The sequence below is a fragment of the Anomalospiza imberbis genome, chromosome 7 (assembly GCF_031753505.1).
Source record: "Anomalospiza imberbis isolate Cuckoo-Finch-1a 21T00152 chromosome 7, ASM3175350v1, whole genome shotgun sequence".
In the NCBI taxonomy this organism is placed as follows: Eukaryota; Metazoa; Chordata; class Aves; order Passeriformes; family Viduidae; genus Anomalospiza; species Anomalospiza imberbis.
The window spans coordinates 20,940,216-20,964,202 of record NC_089687.1 but is presented as its reverse complement, the minus strand read 5'-3'; the positions used below and the strand labels follow the sequence as shown (position 1 = coordinate 20,964,202).

The following is a 23,987-nucleotide window of genomic DNA, read 5'->3' as shown; positions in this document are numbered from 1 at the left end:
TGCTCAGCTTTGAATACTCCTGTGGAAAGTGGCCTTCAGGAGATGAATGGTCCCACACTCAGATCACATCGACTCCAGCACAGGTCTCTGACTTCATCTGACCCATCACACAGGCGTGCAACAACCTAGAAACTGTGTCAGATTCAAACAATACTTCCACTCACCTCAAGAGTACTCTGGGATTATCAGAAACAATTTGTCACTCTGTATGCTGCAGTCAGTGCAAGTTATTTAATCAGCATCCCCAGGAATTGCAACACCAACAAATTTATATGTGGGTCACAGACATTTAAATTGTTAGCTGTCCCTCAAAGCACATAAGACTCAAACATGCAATCACTTATCATCTCTTAAGTTACCACTCACCTGTCATTGTGATTTTCTACTTGTAACACTGTTTTAAGAAAACCATATAGTTAAAAAAATGTCTACATAAGTCTAACTTGAACCAATCCTCAATTGCTTGAGCCTGCAACAGCCTAAAACAGCACTTTGAGAAAACAGGATTTCTTCTATATCCATGAGATTTCCACAGCAAAGCTTCAGGACAGCTTAAATATCCAAAAATACCATTTTGCAGTTAATCACTTCAACAGAAGTTCGGGGTCAGAAAATGTCATGGGAGGGGAAACAAAAAATCTGCCATCTGATGTCAAGGGTTGCTGACATAAAAAACTAAGCACCACAACCTCTCCTCCAAATTATAAGTAACAACTGAGTGCATGTAAAAAGAAGACTGAAACAGAAGAAACATATCTAGAGAAAAATTAAAAATAAAATTTTAAAAAAACAGGCAAAAAAAAAAAAAACCACAAAAAAGCCCAAAATAAAGAAAGAAAAACAAAATGAATCACCCTAGGAAAAATGTCCTTGATTGCAACTAAGTATCTACTGGAAATGCGAGCAGCCCACTGTCAAACAGAAACTTGCAATTGATAGAAAAAAATTTTAAGACAATATGCAATGGAATTAAATTAATTAGGAAAGTAAAGAATATTTAATAATATCCTAACAGGCTACATGCTGTGGACAGCAAAGAGAATAAAAAAGGTGTTTTCTAAACAATCAGACATTTTCTCCATATTCTAAACAATATTTATTCATAATTTATAGGAAACCAGCACAAAAACTTGTTCACTTGCAGATGCTGCACCTTCTGAAAAAAAACCCAAATGAAAACAAACAAACCACTGAAATTGAAGACTGAAGATAACAGAGATAAAAGGGTCCAAGAGATATCCTAGAGATATTCCTAACCCAGAGATCAGGCACACAGTAATTTTCTGTGACTCAACCAAGCTAAGGAAGCTGTACCTATATTCCTAATAAACAGCACATGTAAGGTAATTTCACTTCTCACTTACAAAGTTTAAGGCAATTCAAAAGACAAGCAAAAGGAAGCAACAGACATACCTGGTGCATCTTAGCTTAATAATTTATCTGTTAATCGAATTTGTTTATGTAGCAACAGTTCAACACTGGCCACCAGTCCAGAGGATGCGCGCACTTGTCCCTTTACAATTTTAGCACAAAATCTAGTGGTTTACACCACTGACAGTTATTATGTCTCCACTGATTCAAAATACCTTTTGAAGCCACATACTGCCAGTGAGGGCCCTGACACACCAGTTTCACTGAAGCTGATGTCCATATCAAATTAACCCCAAAGTTGGCTTGATTTAAAAAAAAAAGCATATACATACAAGGCAGTGTAAAAATCTCAAATTAAGCTGGTCAAAAAAAACCGGTAAACCACACAACTTCTACTACAAATACTCACTATTTATATGAGGCAACACTCAAGCTGTTACTCATTTAATGAAAAACTTGGTATAAAAATGTTTAAATAAATGAGTAAAAAAGTCCACTACAATAAAATGTTGCAAAATACAGACAAATTTTTTCTATGTCTGGGTTCCTATGTTTTCATGATTGTTTTAAGAGAGAGAGACACAGGAATGAAGTTTCTTAAAACAGACAAAACGAAACTAAAGCCTGCTCTAGGCAAGAATAATTGTATACCAGCATCTTTCATTATACTGGTGTCTTCCAAATATGGGGTTTGGACAATATTTTGGTTGCAACACATATGCCATGACACAACACAGTCTTATCCAAAGCATCCACTAAGAAAATCTCATGCAGTGACTTTCTTGATTCCTGGAAATAGAACATTCATTTAGAAAATAAAGTCCTCCAGAAAATTACCCCTTGAATGAAAGCCAAGAATAGGGCAAATAAAGAATCAGTCAGATTCATTGCAGCACTTTCTCCTATCCAAAATGATTTATTCTGCAAGATACAGAATATACAACAGCTGGAGCATCTGAAGCAATTTTGACAGCTTCCAGTCAATAAAGGGTTCTAAGTATCCTCTTGATGCCTTTTGAGAATACCACAGTCAGCACCAAGAAGAGTGCTCTAAGCCAATTCCTTTACCAAAATATATAAAAAACCCCAAACAGAAAACCTTGCAAAATAACCACTCTGTAAAACAGAAACTAAGAAATTTTAAGACACTCCTCTGGCATAATAAATACAGTTTTATCTCCTTTTAGCAGCTAACACCACATAGCAGTAAACCTGAAAGGAGGTTGTAGTCAGGTGAGGGTCAGTCTCTTCTCCCAGCAATTAGCAATAGGACAGAGACTTAAGCTGCACCAGGGAAGGTTTAAGCTGGACACCAGGAAGAAGATTTTTACAGAAAGGGTGACTTAGCATTGTAATGGTCTGCCCATGGAAGTGGTGGAGTCACCACCCTTGGAGATATTTCAGGAAACACCAGATGTGGCAGCCAATGCCACGGTCTAGTTAACAAAGTGGTGTTAGGTCACAGGTTGGACTTGTTGATGTAAAAGGTCGCATCCAATCTAGTGGATTCTGTGATTCTGTTCTTTGAATGAATATGGGGCTGGATGGGTTCCCACGAGGTCACTTACTGTGAACTTTGTAATTTTTCAGTATCGGTGCAGATATCCCTGGAAAGTTCATATATTTGATTCCTACACCCTGCATAACTTCATACAGCACACACTCTAAGTCCTCTCTCAGTGTTCATCACTCTCAACACTTGCTGACTCAGACCTGAGAAAGGTAAGGGAGTAGAAGCTCCTAGAAAGAGCTAATAAAATATTCATAGAGCATCGAAATTGCCCTTCATTACAGCCAGGACCCAGTGTGGAGAGTCATTCTAGGCTGGCACCAGAGCACCCATACCAGCTACAAACTACAAAGAAAAGGAACATCTACTATTTTTAGTCCTGTCAGGGCTAAAGTATCAATTTCAGTTTGTTTTGTTTTGCTTTTACTATGTTGTTTTTCTCTTGTTACTGTTGCAAATCATTGCCAGTCCTTACTCTCATGACCTACATAAAAATTATCACATGCTCTCTTTTAGCACTACAAACGAGAATGAGGTAAGTCCAGTGACATGCATGTGATTATACTTAACTCATCCCCTTCAGAAGGTGCAAGCCCAATCTATGCCTTCTGGACAGTCCTTTCCAGAAATGAATCATAAAAATCAAAAAAGTGAACAAGCTGCATTATATGCCATATGAAAATTTTTATGAAGCCTTAAAATATCCCCTAAAGCTTACAACACACGTATTACATACAAGAAACCCTGACAATATAAAATTAACTTCCATGGTAGTCAGACTCCAGGCAGTACAGCATCAAAACCAGAGAAAGTATGTCTTTATTTTTGAGTCTCATAAAACTCAAGTGCACTACAGACACGACTGAACAAAGCATGCATAGTTAATGCTGCTCAATTTAACTTCTATCCACAAGTTAGTTCTGTTAGTTCACCAGAAGTATTTCCCAGTAAGATTACAATTACATTTTACTGGATTTTTTCCCCACCACTCTCCTGCAGTTTGCACAGACCACTGCCAGCATTTTGAAGGAGTCCAGTAACATATATACTGTATGAAATCAAGTAATCTTGTACCCAAGTACCCTGGTTGCAATGGCTGAAGCAATACTGCTGCCCACCAATAGCATGGAGACAGCTTATGGACCATGGAGTACTTTCAAAGACCTGTGGTATTAAAATTAAATTCAAATTTCAGGTGAAATTCCAGCAGTAATAAACCACCTGGGGAAGAACCACACTCCACACACTAGCTGCCAACAAACTGCCACCAACAGCACAGCCCTCAAAAGCAATGACAAATAACAGGTAAACTTCAGAGATGGGCAATCAAAGGAGGTGAGTGCTCTTCAGTGAAAAGCAATTGTGGCAAGGCATAAAACAACATCTGTAACACTTCACTCCAGCAGTTATCTGCTCGAGATAATGGAGTCAAAAGAACTGCTAGCAATTTGCAGAATAAGGCCCCTGGTTCCAGCCTCTCCCATTCATTTCAGTGGGAGCCAAATTACGGCTTAATCTAATAATTCATACAAATCCCTCACAAAAATACCAAATAATTTCCAGAGTAGTAGATGTGCAATTTTCTTCACTGAGTGGACACAATTATCACTCAGAGCAAAAGGACTGATCCTGCTACAGGAGGCATTTCTACTCTGCCACATGCATCATAAACATCATGCTGACAGCTTAATTTTCTATAAAACAATTCACTAGGAACTCCTGTTTCTTACTTTAAACCTAAAACAACTATAGTGGTTGTACTAGATAGTAAAATGGCAACTTAATTTTTGTTTTGCTGCTATTTAATCACTCAGGCCACATTCCTATGTTTTACTTAATCAGCACAATTCCTGTCCAGTTTGACATCTGATATTCTAACCAAGACCTTGTAGCATATATATATTTTTCCTAGCAGACCTGTTTAGGTATATCTTTTCACATATACACACAGTCTCTTCCCATAAAGTTGCATATTATTGCCTGACTAAAAAAAGTTAATGCCTTGCAGAGGTATTTCTCAGATTTCAAAGAGTTTCAAAGCAATCTGTCTAAGCAACACTCTTCCAAGTATTTGTAAGTTTTTCTAAGCACATATTCTAGTAAGCTATGCTGGAACACAAATTGCTTTGTTTCACATGTTAGAACTTGTTAGCCCCTTAGCTAATATAAAACCTTCACGATCTTTGCTGGTTGTGATTGGCTTGTTTAATAAAATTACACATAGATACAACATATTTGCAGAATGATACCACAGCTCTATTGACTTGGCTTGCTCCCTTGGACTTGGCTAGCATGAAATGCCTCTGAGCAAGCTTTTCACAACCTTCCTATGTTTTCCCTCTAATCAGTTGTTATGGATTATTGGCAGCAGTTAACAGAAATACAAGACATGCAGTCATGGAGATAAAAGGACACTTCCTTCCAAATAAACTAGAAAGAGTAGAATCTAAGATTATCCCAAGCTGGAAGGGACGCACAAAGATCATCAAATCCAACTCTCAGCCCCACACAGGACCATCCCCAAGAGTGCCTGAGAGCACTGTCCAAATGCACAGAATAATTACTTTTCTGGACTAAATGCATCCAAGTACCTACTAAACAGATACACAAGAGTTACAGCAAGTTATTTTTGTATTGATATCAGAAGAGTCATTAATTCACCATGACTTCAGTGCAGTTCAGTCACAGACATTCATTATTGTCATCACTTCAGATGAAGATGCTACATATGTATACAATGAAGATGCTACATATGTATACATGTGAGAGCAATTAGGGTCAGAAGACCTTTTGGCCACCAAGTTGGCCTCTTGTGCAGCACAGGCCACTATACTTCAGCAAAATGCTCCTGTGTTGAGCTCAACAATTTGACAAAAACAATTGTCTAAAAAGACATCTCAATGAGAAGACAGATGAAAAGGATCCTCCATCTTCACTCCTTTCATTTGTAGTCTGTGCCAAGTGTTACTCATCCTCACTCCTGATAATTTGTGCTTTTCTTTCCATTCTAATTTTTCTGGCTACAGATTCCAAGCACTAGCTCTTGCAATAACTTTTTGCACTAGATGAAACTATCCCATCACTTTCTCCATATGAAAATGCAATTTTTGTATATAGGCTCTTACTTTTAAATTCTCTAAGGCTGTTGACACAAAAGTTCTGCCAAAGCTTGTCAGACTTATTTAAAGCATCACCACTTGCCTCTCCACTGCCTTTCCAGGAAACTTTCAAGAGAAAGTGCCCATACCAAGCTGTTCCCATAACCTGTCTTGTCTAGTTTAAGTTGTAAATTATAACCAGTCTGAAGAAAAATAAACAAATTCATGATGGAAGGCACTTGCTCCCCTTCTGTCAACTCATCCTGATGGATGATATTCATCACCCCCTCTTGACACCCCCATTCTCACTAACTTTCCATTCTGTGTTTTGCAGATTCCCTTGGGCTACTCTTACAGTTCATTGACACTCTTTTAAACAGAACAGAACCACATATGCCTAACAACAATTTTCCCAGTGCTACATATCAAGATAAAGCACACCTGGTTGTTACAAATTGATCCTGATTTGCATATGCCAAACAATTAACCTAATTTGCCTAACTGCACCATGATATGGACTCTTACTGAGTTGCAAGTCTTCATTAATCCCTAAATAAACCCTTACATTATTATAAGCTCTTTCTGGCATATGGTTTCCTTTTCCTATTATACAGTCTGTATTCCTTGCTACTCCAAGCTTAACTTTGTGTTGCACTGTCTTAAAAAATGTATTTTTGTTGAATGGTCCAACTGTGTCAAGTAATACACAGGATTTTCCTTCTTCCATCCTTTCCCATTCCATTAAGTTTTATGCCATCACAAGACATAGTAATATTGGTTTTAAATTTACTTTCAAAAAATGCTTTAAGTACATAACAACAGGTCTAGCACACACACAGGTCTAACTTCTTCAGAAACACTCATGTTCAATAAAGGTATTTCACTGACCCTGACTGAGATCTGCCAGGCAGGTTATTTTTAAGGAGCACATTACTGATACTGCATAGCACAAATTTTACTCTTCATGTATCTTTTGATATTAACAAATAGTAGAAATAAAAGAGAACAGCACAAACTGACATTGGACAGAATGCATAAATCTTCCACTGTCCTAGAAAAATCTTGAGATCATTTTACATTATTTTAACCAGCAACATGCTTAATCATGATCAAACATGTTTATTATATCACTAAGCATGACACAATCATGGCAGCTCAGCTGCTGCCGCAGTGGATGAACTTTGGTGTCTGATTATTTACTAAGTCTATTATGCCTAGCACTGCTCTGCTGTCCTCCAGCTTGTAACTGTCTTCCTACAATAGTCTGAGGAGGTTGTATACATGTTATATATAGTCATGATGGAACAACAGTCCACTAACTCTGCTGTCCATCACTGGTGCTGACCAGCAGGCAGACTGGAGCACTGTGAGGACCACATACACCACATCTCTGATGAAACTGTACAATGCTGAGGGGTCAAAAAGGACTTTTAGGCAAATTTAAAAAGCTCTGAAAAAAAACCAAACAACAAACTAACCTTAGCTGGTAAAGGTGCACTTAGCTAATTCTGCCTTTTCCCCCAGGATTGCCAAGGACCCATCCACCTTTCCAGGTCACAAGACGCCCCAAGGGAAGTTGACTGGCAGAACAGTAAGGGTTAAAACTACCTCATTGCAAAACCAAGCTATGACTATGTGGCTGTGACTAACTAGGAGCTAGTGGAGCCCTAGATCAAAATCTTCATCAGGCAGGGAAGAGACAACTCTTAAGCCTGTAGTGAACATAGAGATGTGAACCACAGAGCAGACGTCAAGAGGACAAAATGGAATCAAGTAATGACAGGGACACTACCTCTTCCTATCAGCAACATGCTGGTGGTATCAATGGGAAATTAGTAGCTCCACAGGTGCAGTAAGCTCTCCTCAGGTAGAGGAGAATTGCAAAACAAGAAAAGTGGGCAACAACAGTGGAGGGTTAAACAACAGTGCTTTGAATCAGCCCCCTCGGCTTGGACTGCTCGTTATGTCTTTACTGTAACATCATCACTTATAGAGTTTTGTAATTAAACAAATAAAAATCCCAAGGCAGTTTGCATGCATTACCTAGAAAACACTAGAAAATAATTTCTGTGGTTGCCACAGCAGACAAAGTGAATGAAAAGTCAACTTTTACCTCTTTTTCTATTTTGAGCAGCTTCTTTACTGCCACCTCCTTGTCCTGAGAAATCCATCGGGCTCGGTAGACACTCCCAAAACTCCCTCCACCGCAGTTCTCAAAAAACTGCAAGTCATCAAATTTAATTTGCACAAATGAAGCACTGGTAGACGACATCTCATAATGACAAAATATACCACAGCAAAACCTGTGAAGACAAAAGTTTTTATTAATGCACATGCTCCAAAGATTTATGGACTTTCTTACCCATGCTCAGTCACCACAAAATCAGACTCACAAGCACACTACAGTAAAATCCACAGGCCACAGGAGGAAAAGAGCCTGAGAATGTGCATTCAACAGGGTGTGCTGCAGTTTGCATAATTTGCATAATCTATTAGGAGGAGCTGGGGGACAGAAACAACTAACAGTATTCCTCAGAGCAATCCTGACGTTTCCCGAACGCCTTGGAAGCAGCTCTGCAAAAGGCAGGCACGTGGCTGCCTTCTCCGTGGACAGGCAGGAAGCGTGCTCTCGGCTCCGGGGTGCCCGCCCGCTCAGGCACGCCGCCCTCGCGGCCGCGATGGCCACGCACGAGGCACACGCCACCCTGGCCGGGCAGGCCGCCTTCGGCCGGCCAGCAGCGGTGGCCAGCGAGCAGTGGCACCTTGGCACACACCGCGTGCCCAAACAGCACTCTGGGCCAGGTCAGAGCACTTCATGCAAGGATGTGGAAAAACCTGGCCATGGTAAATGTCTCTTCCTGAGTGACTCAGTTCTGTTTGCACGTTGTAACAAAGCGCAAGTACAGGGTAATTCATCTGGTTACAATATGTGAAATTCTGCTGCCTGTGCCAAGACTGGTGTCGGCAGTTTCAAGAGATGATCCCAAATCTGCTGACAGGGGAACAGAACGTCCTTCCCCGAGATTTCACGGTGATAAAGCTTATGGCTGTAGCGAATTTCAAGAAACATTATCACCTAAATGCATGAACAATGACTAATTTTAGGTTTCTTTTTTTAATGATATAAGATCAGAAAGCTCAGGTCTTCAGTGGGACTGCAGGACACAGCATACTCCAGGAACCATCTGCAAGTCTGCTGTGGGTTCAGTTCAGATGCACCAGCCTAGACAAAGTAGTTTTAATTACCAGCAAAAGTTACTATACTTGCAATTAATGACAGCAAATCTAACAGCAGAAAATGAGAGATTAGTTTTAATAAAATAAGCAAAAAAAGAAGAGATTTAGGGTTGATGGTGAAAACTACACAACCAATTTCACTGGTAAATTACAGTACCAAAATATACTACGTCTTCTGGGAACTTCCATTCTATAGGGCTTTTTGAGATAAAACACATGTTATGTGTTGTCCAGAGCTGTGAAACACACCTGTATTAACTCCTTGTAGTGTTGACTGCCAGAATCTCTTTATGCCAGTACCTTCTGTAACAAAAACAAAGGCATTATTTGCCCTGTCTCTCCTGATTGTGTAGCTACTCAGATAAAATTTTGAGATATCATTTGATCAGGAATTTCTAGCACTATTTGATTGCAGCTATTCTCCAAATGTGAGATGATAATATCAACACTTTTCTACACACAATATAACAGAGCCTTTTCTGAAACTGCATGCTTCATTTTATACCTCTTGACCACCCATAAAGAAAAATGCTGACCAGACGACGACAACTTTACTATGTGTACTGAAGGCTTTTTAGCAAGGAGCAGACTTCAGGCCTTTCACTGACAGCCAGCCTGCAGAGCTCTCGAAGAGGGAACACGAATGCTCTCTCCCCAGAGCTGCAAGTCAGAGCAGGGGTTACCACAGGATATGAAATAAAGTCCATTCTTCCAATGCTCTGCAGCCTCTTCCCTAATAAAAGTGCCTGAACTGTCCTGCTGACCTTCTGTTCTTGTTTTAACCTTGTTGCTGTTGTAATTTCCTGCCATCCAATAGTCATATTTTGCACAGCCGGCACACATTTTCTTTAGAGAAAGCTCAAATGAAATTGGTCAATCCTACAAACCAAGAGACGTTTTAATGTTTTGCTCCTTGCCATTGCTGCTTAATTAGCAGATCTTCAGAAACAAAAGTTCAATTGCATTGTTTACTCCAGCAGTTACTCCCAGTTCATGCTCTGTACATGGTGTCTTAAGCATATGGGACACTTTACAGACAAATAAAACAGACTGACTTCCCAACTCAAAAACCCCACAATTTAAGGCCCCAGCCCTGCACATATTTATGCACACAGGTAATCACACTCGAGTGAACAATTTCCTTACTGACAACAGAATTGGCTAGAAGAGTGATGTTACTCACAGGCAAAAGCCTATGCACCAACTAGACCATAAATTTAACAGGAAGGCGGGAATAGATGAAAACAGATCATTGCATTTGGGATAGCAGAAGGAAAAGGAAACCAAGTGAAAAGAAAAACATATCTCAGGAAAGAAATTTCTGGCCTTCACTATCTGAATTCAATAGCTTTGAAGAGCTGTCAAATTATTTAACATTACTGTTCACCCAGAACCACCAAATCAACCGTACAAACTACTAAATTATTTGATTTCTGAAAATTACACTAGTAGACAATAACATACACACCAGACACTTGACAAATACAAATGAGTACTTTTCTGATAGGTCCTCCTTACTGCTTCAAACTTTATCTCAATTTTCATGCACTCACAATGCAGTGCCTGGCACACAAGCACTTGCAGAAGCTACCATTCATTCTTTAAACACCTCAGTTTTGAATTTGCCTACAGCAGGCAACCAGCTGCAGATCACAGGACCACACAAGGAAACAGGTGGCAAGACCTCTGAGATACTGAGTCCAATCTATGACCAAATATTACCATGTCAACTAGACCATGGCACTGAGTGCCACATCCAGTCTTTTCAACACCTCCAGGGACAATGACTCCACCACCTCCCTGGGCAGTCCATTCCAATGTTTAATCACCCTTTCCATGAAGAAACTCCTCCTCATGTCCAGCCTAAACATCCCCTGATACATCTTAAGACCATGTCTTCTTGTCCTGTCACTGGTTGTCAAGGAGAAGAGGTTCACCCCTGCTTGACCACAACCTCTTTTTAGGTAGTTGTAGAGCCACTATAGGGCACCAGCACACAATAAGTTAATGTTATTTAAAGGATGATTCATTGGTTGGCATCAGGTTGTTCCAGATGCTTTTTTTCCAGAGAAAGTAGAGGAGATTTATTTAGAGATCTGTAATTAAAATCAGCCTGTATTAGTTTTCTTTTTCTAGATGAAACAACAGACCTGTTTAAACATTACTCCATGTTTTTGGATTCAAGGTAGGTAATACTCAATTAGAAAGATCAGTCTCTGTGTTATGTTTGAGAAAACAACTGTTTAGATTAAAAATTGCAAGTGACAAATGCACACACAGTTATTAACTTGTCATCCTGTTTTGAAGATATTTAACAATCTGAGTTTATAACACTGGTTAAGAGAAAAAAAATACATCAGGTATTTCATTAAACTCTATAGTCTTCCACTTGCATCTGAAACAAGCACAGCATACCGACAATGTGTGGCACTTTTTTGCATCTTACACTTCTGCAGACAGGAGAGCAGCCTGCTGCAACATGACCTCCAGGCCTGGGCCTTACAGCAACTGCCCTGCACACAGCTCAGGAGGGTTTGGCACCCGCACCCTCCTTCCCCACTCATGGTTTCAGGTGTTGAAGTACCATCACTGTGTAGCAGGGAAACGCTGCATTGACTGACTGTTGCTTGCTCTCAATTAAATGAAAACATGACAATTCAGAAACAGTGAATGACAGGTATTTCAGGAAATAATTAAACTGCTGGTTATTTCAATTATTCCTATGGGATCTTCCTGGTGGTAAAAGAATTTTCTCCTTTTTCTGTTTTATTTCTAATAGTTAGCATGAGCTTGTAATCTTGCAGCAATATCTACATCTTCTCCTGCCTCTTTGTTTTCCACACAGTAATTTATATTTTAGTATGCTGTTGGAAGCTGTTCATTTCATACCAAAAAGTAAGAGATCTGAGTTGCATTTGACAGTGTTTAACATTTGAAATTATAATTTAACAATAGTATGCAACATGTCAGGACTACTACACAGAGTCACTCTGCAGCAAGCAAAGTCACCACATTATGTCGCCACAAGCTCAGTTCAGTACATCAGTGATGCAGGTGTAGAAAACCATCCACCATCACTGGCTTCTTGTGATTACAGCACTTAAGGAGATTAACCCATGTGAGGGTCCTGGCCCTGCAAAGGACCCACATTTGCTGTTTCCTCTAGACCCTCCCAAGGTGAGGGAACCCCCCAGGCACTCAGGACCCTGCTGCAGGTTGCCCTGCATCTTAGCACAGCAACACTGGAAGAACTCAACACATTCACTTCTACCTCCCAGCTCCCTACAAAGTGCAATGTAGGGGAAGTGCTGCCATGCCCAACACTCTGCTTCATTCCACATAGAAAACAGAAGACCCTTCTGTTTGTCATTCAGCTACTGCTTCCAGAGTACAGAGAGCTTCCACTTGAGGGACTTAGAGACAGAAGGGAGGAAATAATTTACAAATTGCACAGTAACTGCAACTCATATTTTGTTTAGTGCGTGACTGTGAAACCGAAAATTGCATCTCTCATCTTGCACGTGCACCTGACGCTACTCAAGTATTCAATTACTGCAGGAACAGCCTTTGTAATTTATTACGGGAAACAAACATGCAACTCCCTGCCCCTCACTTTACTGTGTGGTTCCATAAAGTAGGATTCAGTGCTTCTTGCAGGAAGGCACACTGCCAACATATTGCCAATAAAGTAGTAGCACACCACACTTGTGCTATCTTAAAATACACAGCTGAATGTGCCAAGTTTCCTTATTTGGCAAAACAGCCCATTTGCTTTCAGGATCTTTGACCATCCATTTTTAGTCCCAAATCATCCTTTGTATCCAACAAGGCCTGCAGTCCTTGAGCATACCAACCTGGATTTTTTCAGCAGTATATTTATGCAGAGTTTAAAAATATATATATTAAAAAAAAAAAAAAGTCCAATAGAAGACCCACCCTCAAACACAAAAACATGGTTAACCATTGTTTTGTCCAAACAAAAAACAGAAAAGGAGTTAGTGACATAGAGCTGCAAAAGATACTGCAGAAAAAAAAATTATAAATAAAAAAATTCCCTTAATCATATCATGAACTGTTGATCGATAAGATGCAAACAAACTCCAAGCAAAAATCCAAATTAAATATATCCTAATCCTCTAATCTCCCAATGACTTAAAATAAAGCCAACAACCCCTACACCTCCTAAACTTTCTTAATCAGACTGAGTAGCAGTCCTGCAGATGGTGAGACTGGAGGCATGGCTCTGCCTACCTTAGTTACAGACTCAACAACATTTGAGCCTGTCCTTTGTCAGAACATAAGAATTCTGCATAACTTCCATTAATAACATTTCTAATTTTACTTTAATTTATATAACCATTGCTACAGAAAAAGGGCTCAACTCCACCTAAACAGTTTGAGTACTGTGGAAAAGAATCATTTTTAAGCCAAATTGTGTCAACGGCAGAGACTGAAGGCTTTAAAGACTTCACATTAAATAAAAAACATTTTATCTCAAAAAAACCCTAAACTGGTCACTTCCCTTACATTATACCTTGTAAGTGATGCCTGTCAGCAGTACACACACAACAGCTCGCAAGAAAGACAAGGCAGGTAAGCCTGCATCCAGGCCCATAGCGCAGCTTGGTCCTGGCACAGGCCAGACTGCAGGACCTGGGCCTCAGTTTTGTCCATGTTTCTGTCTTCCCCTCACAGCGAGCCAGGTTCTCCAGGGTTACCATTATTAACACAATGCCACTGGTATGCAAAGCACATCACGGATAGATAAAATAAGTAGGTTTCACAGGACTTACAATTCCAGAACAAAGTCCTGAAAACATCTAACCACATGCCTCCTGCAGAAAGTTATGATGTTTTCGGGCAGTGACCCAGTTAATCCAGTGCTTTCAAATTATTTCTGCTTCTGGAACATGGAAAAAGTAATGATCCATGGCTTTCCCGAAGGCTCTGTCGCTAAAACTCCCAGCAGAGCATGCTGGATACAGGGTAATAGATAGCTCACACACACGCGCTTAATAAAAGATCATACTGCTGGAAACAAGCTAACTTAAGCAAACACAGCAAAGCCAAAGAACGACAGCTTACTTAAAAAAAGAAAAAAACAGAGGGAATAAAAGTCACATCTCAAATCCCAACCCGACGGGTTTTATGCCCAAAACAACAGCAAAATGCAGCAGGTGCGCTGCATTTGAAAGACATTCCAAGGAGCGCAGGGGAGGCTAAGCGCAGCAGCCCCCGGCCGGACGCCGGCTGCCCAAGTCCCGCTGCTCGCGCCCACGGACGGCCGCCGCCGGCAGCACCTTTGGCGCGCCGGGCCGTCCTGCCCGGGTGTCGCTCGGCGGACACCGCTCTGCCCTGCCCTGCCCTGCCCTGCCCTGTCCTGCCCTCCCGGCGGGGCACGGCTCCTCTCCCGACCCCCGTCCCACTGCGCGGCCAAGCGTGGACGCCGCTGACCACGGGGGCGTTTGGCCGGCGCGGCGGGACCAAGGCGACGCAAGGTCAGGCCGTGTGCTCAGCCGGCCGCCTCCCTTCACAGGGCTTCTGAAGTTGCTTCAGCACGGGGAACATCGAACCCGGAGGGGACACCCACGGCCCGGCCCGGCCCGGCCCGCTGCCCGCCGCCTCCCTCCGCCCAGCCGAATGCGCACCCACCGCGCCGCCACCCCAAGCGCTGCCTCCGCGGGGGGCGCTTCGCCGTCCTCACCTTTCCCGAGGGGCTCCGGGCTGGCGGGACCCGAGCGGCGCCGATCCCGGAGCCGGCGAGGTAGGCTACAACCGGCGCGACCGCGTCTCCCGCTCTGTCCCCCGCGCTTCCGGTTGGTGCCGGGAGCCGCCGCCGCCCCCGCACCGCCTCGCAGCGGCGCCACCCCGCGCTCCGCGCCGGGCCCAGCGGGGAGGCGCGACCGCTGCTGGCTCAGGGGTGCGGGCGGCGCGGTGCCCTGCCTGTAGGGGGCGCGGTGCCGGGGCAGGGCGGGCGGTGCCGGCGCCGAGCGGCCCCTCGGGCTGCGGGGGCCGCGGGCGGAGGCGAGCGTGGCCCCCCCGCCCTGGGACACGCAGCGTTGGCGTACGGCGCGCGTGGCCCCTCACGGCGCGCGTGGCCCCTCACGGCCCGCGCGCCCTGCTCCCACGCCGTGAGCGCTGTGGTGCGGCTGGCGTGAGGCGAGCGGGACGGAGCATCAGCTTCTCAGAATCACAGAATCGCTGACTGTGCTAACTTGGAAGGGATCCGCAAAGACCATGAAGTCAACTCCTCGCCTTGGACATCTCCAAGAACCACATCATGTGCCTGAGAGCGGTGTCCAAACGCTTGTTGAGCTCTGTCAAGCTTGGTGCTGTGACCGCTTCCCTGGGGAGAGAGACCACTTCTTCCCTGGGGAGCCTGTTCCAGTGCCCAACCCCACACTGTGAAGAACCTTTTAATAATATCCAATCTAAATCTTCCCTGACACAACTTCAGGCCATTCCCTTGGGTCCTGTCACTGGTCACCACAGAGAAGAGTCAGTGTCTGCCCCTCTGCTTCCCCTCATGAGCATGTTGTATCTTCAGTGAGGTCTCCCCTCAGTCTCTCCAGGATGAACAGACCCAGTGCCTTCAGCCTCTCCTCACACAGCTTCCCCTCAAGGACCTTCACCATCACTGTTGGCTTCCTTTGGACACTCTCTAAAAGCTTTATATCTTTCTCACATTGTGGTGCCCAAAACTGCCCCCAGCACTCGAGGTGAGGCCGCACAAGTCCAGAGCAGAGCAGGACAATTACCCTTGCCAGGCTGGCGATGCTGTGCCTGATGTACCCCAGGACAGGGTTGTCTCTCCTGGCTTGGACTGCCCAGGGAGGTCAGCCTCTGGTAGAGTGGCTGTTTGCTTGTTGGTCATCTGTGCCAAACTTGGGAAGAGCCTCTGCCCTGAGCAGGGCCTGTTCTCTCGAGTGTTTCCACTGGACAAGTGTAGCCCAGCCACTGCCGGTGGAGGGAGTCCCGGCATGGGGATGCACTGCCATGGCCACAGCTTTGGAAGCACAAGCTTCTTCCTTCCAGGGTTCCTGCTTCTGTGATAGGTAGTATGGCTAAATTTTTTGCCAAAATGACCAGATGAAGGTAACAAAAAAAAAAAAAAAAAAAAACCACAAAAAAACAAACAAAAAAAAAAAAAAAGAAAAAAAACAAAAAAAACAAAACCCTGCTTCGTTTTCTTGTGCCACTGGGGCTGGGATGGTGTTTTCCCAAGATGCAGCATATTTAAGTCCTGGGTATCACTTTGGATTGCCATGATGCTCTGGGTGAGCGTTTGGAGGTCTCAAGGAATAGGAAGGGAGCAGGCTTGCTCCTGCAGCCAGTTCTCCTTTCAGGAATATAGAAGAAGAGGAGAACTTGACTGGCAATTTTAGCCCCCCTCATCATTCATACATATTCCCTGGCTGCCCAGGTCAGAAATGAAACAGCCATAGAGACCACTTCTTATCCAAACATCTTAATGGCTTTGAGATATTCTGCTGTTGAAGAAAACTTTTTGCAAATAGAATCATCTTACTACTGTTTCAATAAGACAACTTACTGATGCCACACTTAAAGGAAGAGACTCAAAAGACTTGGGGAGCAAACAATTTTCCCACTTCAAGAGTAGGAGTGCAGAGTCTGCACCAGGCAATGTGTTAACACACCACTTGTTTAAATCACTAATTGCACCTGCTCTAGTAGAGGACACGTAGGAGAAAGCAAAGAAGTCGGCACAAGGACTGTCCAACCCCAGTGCTATACTGTTGTGAAGCTGAAACTATTACAACAAGGATTTTAGCATGCATTTTGGGGTTTGTACTCTTTCTCCCCTCTGGCTAATGAGACTGTATATTTTCAAGTTGTTTTTCCATTATCAAGAAAATTAAATTAAAAATAGCTAGAAAAGATCAGAAACCAGTGCAATGGCAATTTCTTAAGTGTATTGGCTTACTGTATAGAACCGTGAGCCAACATATTTTCCCTCCTTTCTGAGGCAGCAAGCTCAAACAGAGAAACTCAAAAGTTACCTCTGGAGAGCTCAATCCTAATCGCAGGCTTCTTCAATTGATGTAGGACAGGCAGAAAAAGAAAATATTTAAAAGCTAATAAAAGTTATTGTAAAGCCACAAAAATTGGCAAAGGATAAAGGCAGTTCTAGCAACTTTTAACTCAATTTTAGAGTTGAAAAGATTCATATGAATTGTCTCTTTACCTCTCATTACAGGTTGTGTAATGACGTCTCACCACGTTTCAACATGGAAAATACAGTGTCATGCATATGTCCAGGTGGTTTAAATCATCCTACCTGCCAAAAGCACAAGGCACAGCCCTGCTCTGCCTGTTGAGCCCTGTTCCTGCTGCTGTGCTGCCCACCTCACCTTCTGCCAGCATGGTGTTTGCACGGCTGCACAGGAGAAGCAGGAGGGCTCCTGCACGGCTGTGCAGGAGAAGCTACTGCAGAGAAAACAAATCAGTTTTCACTCAGAGCAGAATGCAGGTCATCAGGCAATTGCACAAAGACTTGTGCCAGCACAAAGGCAGGAAAGGAGCAAGGGCTGTTAAAAGCAGCTGAGAGGGGATGGAGCCTGGAAGTGCTTTTTTAGCAGTGTGGTGGTTTATGCCAGGTTAAACTGTATGTGAAACTCTAGACACAGATAATTTGGAGGTGGACACCTGCTCTGTATTTTTCAATTCTCCTTCAAGACTGGCCCAGAGTTCATGTCAGGCTTAACACAGAAGTTTCTTTGAAGCACGGCTGCTTCTTTGGTTGCTATGGCTTGCTTCCATTTCTAGATTAAAAAATTGGCCAGAAAACATGGTGGAAGTCATGCCCGGGATATACTGGGAAGGTTGTACACACTGCTGTAGGACATGTAGCACTTCTGTATTCTAGTGTTAATCTAGCTAGTTTGATCAGTGTTAGCTGTAACTACATGGTGTCATTAGGTTTATGCCATTTCTTCCATCAGGTTTGTGATCTGAAGAGGTGAAAAATGGCTCACCTGAAAGCTCTCTCTACATTATTTTTGCTTGCTTTCCAGAATGAAATACGTGCAGGTATGTCTACACATGCTGCAATAACACACCTCTGCAGTTACACCCCAAAACATAACTAGCAGGATTGGTTTCATGACTAAAAGACAACTTGCATGCCAAAAGACAACTTGCATGACAACTGCTAGCCAAAATAAGCTGCCTTTTCTCTTTCTGGGTGATAGCAAGAGGAAAATCTAGGGAATTGTCTTTGGAATTGGCTCAGAGGTGATCTTGCCATTCCTGGTGTACATGAGGAGTGAGTGTACACCCACAAACACCAGCATGATGCTACATGCAGTCCCCATGCTCACACAGCTGAGACTGTGATTCCTGTTTGCTTCAGCAGCCCAGTCTTTGGTGTCCTGTGGGAAATGGCTTGTTCTTGTCCTTCATGGGAAATGAAGAAAGAGCTTGTACCAACCATCATTCATCTATGAGATCCATCTTTGTTGTTGTTTTCTTTCTTACCTGTTTTTTTTTTTTAATAAGGATTTTATGAAAGTGCCTATATGGTATATTTAACATGAAATTATAAATATACTATTAAATATCAATTAATTGTAAAAGTATTAAGCACAAAATTATTTAACATAGACCAGAATTATTAAATACAGACATATGGCAGAATATGCTTGTGTGCAATGGGTGTGGATCAAGTACCTGCTTTGTGCAAAATGGTTTTCAGAACTGGCAGGTTACAGCTTGTACACTGTCTTTTGATCAGGCATGTGTTCAGTGTAAAAAGAACATGTAACTGCTACAAAAATGTCAAGATAATTAGTAATGAGATAGCCATGAGATAGCAAAATATTAACAAGAAATCCAATTCTTGATTGTTTTACAAGAATGGTTTTCTTATCTTTTTCTGGCACCACATTTTTTAGCCGATCATTATACTCAGCTGTAATCCACTCACTAGTATTCTGCTCAGCTACCATTTCATGACATACTTTTAATTGTATATATATATAGCTCACACTCCTTCTTATATTAAATTTTCTGGTCCAATGGACTTAATTTGTTGTTCTAATTTTGGCAGATTTTTTCTCTAAAATGTAATACAGCTTAACACTGTTTTCTTTGTTTTAGAGCTGTACTGAATTTATTGTAGCTGTGCCCATTTGTGTTTTCTAAGCTCCACTGAAGCAACAGTCTCTTTATTTCTCTCTAAATTTTTTCCAAATAGATTGCTCGGTCACAGAGAGTTTGGGGAGAGGCAGGCACAATTCCACCACCTCTGAGGACCACCAAAGGAAAATAACAACACAGAACTTTCAGCAAATGATTTAAAGTATATTATCATATTTTCTTTATTAAAAACAATTATTACTATTTATGTCATTTACCTTTCTTCTAAAGTAAATGCAGGTGCCGGAATAATGAAAATTTTGGCCACCATTGGCAGACAATTGGTTTGAATTACAAAGAAAATATTAACTCCTTTTAATTATGTACTGTAGTATACAGTAGCTTACATTTTTTGCTACTTACTTAATCCACTGGACATTAATTAGAAACAAATCTGTCTATTGGAGATCTCATCTTTTTTCTCTTTGTATTTAAAGATTAAATAAGACTAGAAAATGTCCATAATAGTAGACTGCCTCAGAAAAGCCATTACTGTAGATAAATCTGTTTAGCTGTATCATCTCAGTCCCTTTTCCTGTGATTCCAAATAGAGGTAATCAACTCCCCCAAAACACAAGTACAGTTATTAACAGTTTCTATTTATGACAGGAAGGAAACAAAAATCCCTGTAAACCTATAACTAGTTTCTCGCAACAGTGCTAACTGATCAGGAGCACCACAAAGGAGTTACATGCCAGACAAGAGGAACAGGAGAAACACTAGGGCAGGAATTACAAATGGAAGGAAATGTTGTATTTCAAACAGACACTAGACAGCAACCTGCCAGTACTGCAGCCCTCAAGGGTCAGTCCTACAGAGAATGAGGACATCTAAAGAAAACCCAAGGCAAAACTGTCTCTCTGTTATCTGAGAACATCCACAATGCTGCTGACAGTAGTCCTGTGCAGAAATAATGTACACCTGTGAAAAAACACAAAGAGTCGGCATATACAGATAGCAGGTTCACTTGCTGGCTCGGACAGCATCTGAAGAAAGAACTATTTAAAAACACAAGAGGTGGTGTTATAATGAGGAAACCATGGAGAGCAGAAAGCTTATGATTATTGACAGAAGTTGATAAAGAAATGGATTATTGTCTGTTAGGATGTTGGAATATCTACTGCTACCATTATCCTACGTATCTTTATGTAAATTTCCTTTAATTGAGGTATTCATTTACAATCATTATTTTCATCGGTAATGTGCTTTATTTGCATTTGAAAGCAAAAAGAGGAAAAAAATTAAACACAACTGGCTGACCCCTACTATGTGAGAAAGGGTTTGCTTTTTGTCACTCTGACCCAAATGGATTAGGGCCAGGAAATAAAGGTCAAGCTCTTACCAGTACCCCCATGTGTCACATTTTTATTATATGGAGTTTCCAAGAAAAATGTTCCAATTTGCATCAGTAATTATTCATTCTTTATGCATTATCATGTCAGTTTCTGAGTTTATTTTGAATTTGGAAATTACCTCTGAGTGCCAGGCCTATTAAAAAGCAACCCTTTGTGAAACACCCTTCATCAATTAGATGTGATAGATTTTGTAGCTGTACATGCTCTTTTTTCCCTTTTAAGAATTTCCCCTTCTTCAGCAGTCCCCTCATCACTTGAGTCATAAACCGCCAAGACTGTGGTTGGATTATGCTCCTCTGTGGATTTGCAAGTTGCTGCCTTAGTTAGAAGATGTCTGAGGGCTGTAATTGCTAAAGCAGTGCACAGGGCAGGTGGGTTGGAGGCAGTGTCTCCGTGCTGTTGGACAGCAGGAGGTACAAGCATGCAGTGCCGTACCCTGTGTGCTCCTCTAACGCTGACCACAGTGAGAAGCTTGACGTCAGGTTTTAGCCGCCAGCCACATCAGAGAGCTCCCTGTCCTGTGGGAATGGGTTTGGGCAATGCTGCACCTTTCCAAGAGAGGAGGCAGAAAGGTGAGGCTCCCCTCCAGCCTACGGCTGCCCAGCCCCACCACACTGCAATGGGGAGACATCTAGGGGTGCCAGGGGTTCCATGGCCACAGCTCTGGACACAGGGCTCCAAAGATAAGCTGCTAAAGAAGTTTCTGGTTTCACAATTTTAATGATAACTTTTTAATCTGGTCATTATTTTCTTTGATTGCTAATACCTTGACCTCTGGTGACAGCTGCTGCTTATGCCTGCTAAACTTTAATGCAGCCTACAGTAAAGAACATTATGATTATTTGAAAAGGCAGAGTGTAATGCATTTCAGATTAACAGTGAAAGAAAAGCTATTGAAGTTAGAGGTTCACTTTGCCATATCACTCTATGCTGCTTTCCTTATTATCAGTACAAAAAATGAAATGAGAATAGCACATCTTTTAATTTCCTTCTACTATTACCTCTTGATTTGCATTCAGAGCTCCCAAAAGAAATACTGCTGAATTCAGAAGTAGTCTATTTAAGCTGCATGGTGTTTAAAAATTGCTGGAAGAGGTTAAGGTGCTCTATATTATGCAGTTGACCTTACTAAGAAGCTGTGTTAATAATTTAGATTTATAATTTTGTTAATTTTTTTCCCAAGCAAAATTCATTATCTCTTTTTGTACCCCTGAAGGTTAAATCTTTTGATTTCTCTCTAACTTATTTTGTAAGATTTCTAAATTATATTTAAAGTTCTTGTATTTAAAAGGTTGCTTTGCCAATGTCTCTGAAAAGAAGCATTTTGTTTCTGTCTCTCTTTGTACCCGGTCTGAAGAGACTGTGTGCTCTCACAATATTTAACCAAGAAGAAAGAACCCAAACCAACCATATATAGAATCCTGCAAATACATTTGAATTCTTTTATCTGTCACTATTATATCTTTGTGGCTGACTGGGTTTGAACAAGATGTCTGTGGAAAATATTTTGAATCCTGCCTTTACCAAACAGTTGTAGCCTCCTGGTGTGCAGGATTCAAGCTTCCCTGGATTTAACCTTTCTTCCGTGCTTTTGTCAGCACTGGGCCTAGTCACTGAGAAAAAGAAGAAATCCTAACAAATTAACAAGAGTGAAATGTGCCAGGGTAGGGAGAGCTGTACCCTGTGACTCTTTAGGCTCTGCAGCCCTAAACAGAGGTGTTTGCGTTCTCTACTGCTGCCTGAGCAAAAAAAGGCCAGTGGTGGAACCCTGTAATGCAGAACATTTTCCAAAATGCCCAAGGTGTCACCACCCTGGCTCAGTGGTCCCCAGTAGTGGATATTTATTATGGACACTGCCTCCTGGTCGTATCTCATCTGAAAACTCATACTACATTACGACTCCTCCAGAAAATAAAACAGGACCAGGAGCTCTGGGCCCTGAGGCCAAGCAGCAGGGACCAGCCATATCAGCACTGTATGGCCTGTGACCCTCAGGTATAATCATCCTGATTAGGATTTAGAACAGGCTTATGTTAGTTCAGCCTGCAGTGTTGCAGTGAGGAGGGGGCTGTGCTGTAGTGTTTATGCTGTTTATGCAAGTGGGTGTGATGGAGGTGCAGAGAACCTTAGGTCCCACTGGAGGACTGTGGGGGTGCGACGGAGACAGGACAGACAGCTCTGTAGTTTCCCCTGGAAATGGCCCTGCTGCATGATCCCCCATAAGTAATGGCTGGACACTCTCCTGCAGGGGTAGCTGGCATGGGCCAAAACCAGGCCAGGCGCTGGTCCTAAAACAGGACGGACCATGAGCAGAACGGTGCTGGGGATTGCCCAACTCCCTGCAGCCAGGCCTGCAGAGCCATCTGAGAGTCAGCAGCAAGGCGGTGCCCTCAGTGAAGCAGGAACAAGTTGTGACTCACAGCTGCGAGCACAGGGTGAAGTCAGGATGGATGTTTTGATATTTCAGTGTTTCTTGAGTTCCTATTCATTCTCCACTCTAGTGCAACAGTCGCTTAGACTTCCTACAGCTAAAGCAATATATTGACAGCTGCCTTCCTGTTGTAAAGTCAACACAGGGAGCAACGGAAGCGCAGGAGAGATCCTAGAACCAGAAGGTAGTTTTATTCATCTCATCTCATCTCATCTCTAGGTATTTAGACAGTGATTAGAACCATAGCAACTACCTGAGGCATTTGAATGAGTCAGATACAGAGATAGCAACACTTGTTATTTATACAGCACCCTTTATTGGAAAATTTAAAAAATGTCAGATACCTGTTTCATTGAGTAGGTAAACTGCATTCATTTGTTGATATGGAGGTGCCATAAAACCTCTCTTTGTATCACTGGGATATGACTACACGATAGAGACTGTTGGCAATAAGTAAGTAAAACAGTTGGAAGTTCTAAAGAAAAAAAGAATAAACCAAGGGGATAAAAACATACTAAATGGATGAAGAATTGGTCTATACACAGAGCCAAGCCAAAACTTGGCAGCTTTATAAACCAGCTAACACAGAAATAAATGAAAGAACAAACAATAGGAACAAACATGGAACAAATAAAATCATGAACTCAGAAATGTTACCAACTGATTGCAAAGATAAAAATGCCTGTTGAAGTAATTGTGTCCCTGTAGTTTATTCTACTGCATACTTTGCTTCTGGTAAGATTCTGTATCTGAAAAAGCCATATGAAGTATACTCGTTGAACAGCACAAATGGAAATAAATATTTCTCACTTGAAGTACCAAGACAC

The 23,987-nt window shown here is 42.1% G+C and overlaps 1 protein-coding gene and 1 long non-coding RNA gene across 3 annotated transcripts in view; one reads left to right on the top strand and one right to left on the bottom strand.

The window, feature by feature from the left end:
* MAP3K20 (mitogen-activated protein kinase kinase kinase 20) overlaps positions 1-15,060 on the bottom strand; it is an 88,644-nt gene extending 73,584 nt beyond the window's left edge. For both annotated transcript variants that reach the window (XM_068195899.1, XM_068195900.1), the window contains exons 1-2: positions 14,921-15,060; positions 8,093-8,282 (exon numbers count right to left, since the gene is read on the bottom strand). In XM_068195899.1, the coding sequence (XP_068052000.1) occupies positions 8,093-8,251 (159 nt within the window). In that variant the 5' untranslated portion in view covers positions 8,252-8,282; positions 14,921-15,060. The remainder of the gene's footprint in view (positions 1-8,092; positions 8,283-14,920) is intronic.
* Positions 15,061-15,660: 600 nt separating this feature from the next.
* On the top strand, positions 15,661-20,639 carry LOC137477151 (uncharacterized). The gene is made up of 2 exons (XR_011000827.1): positions 15,661-16,271; positions 17,435-20,639. It is a non-coding gene; the product is annotated as an uncharacterized lncRNA (long non-coding RNA).
* Positions 20,640-23,987: the final 3,348 nt, after the last annotated feature.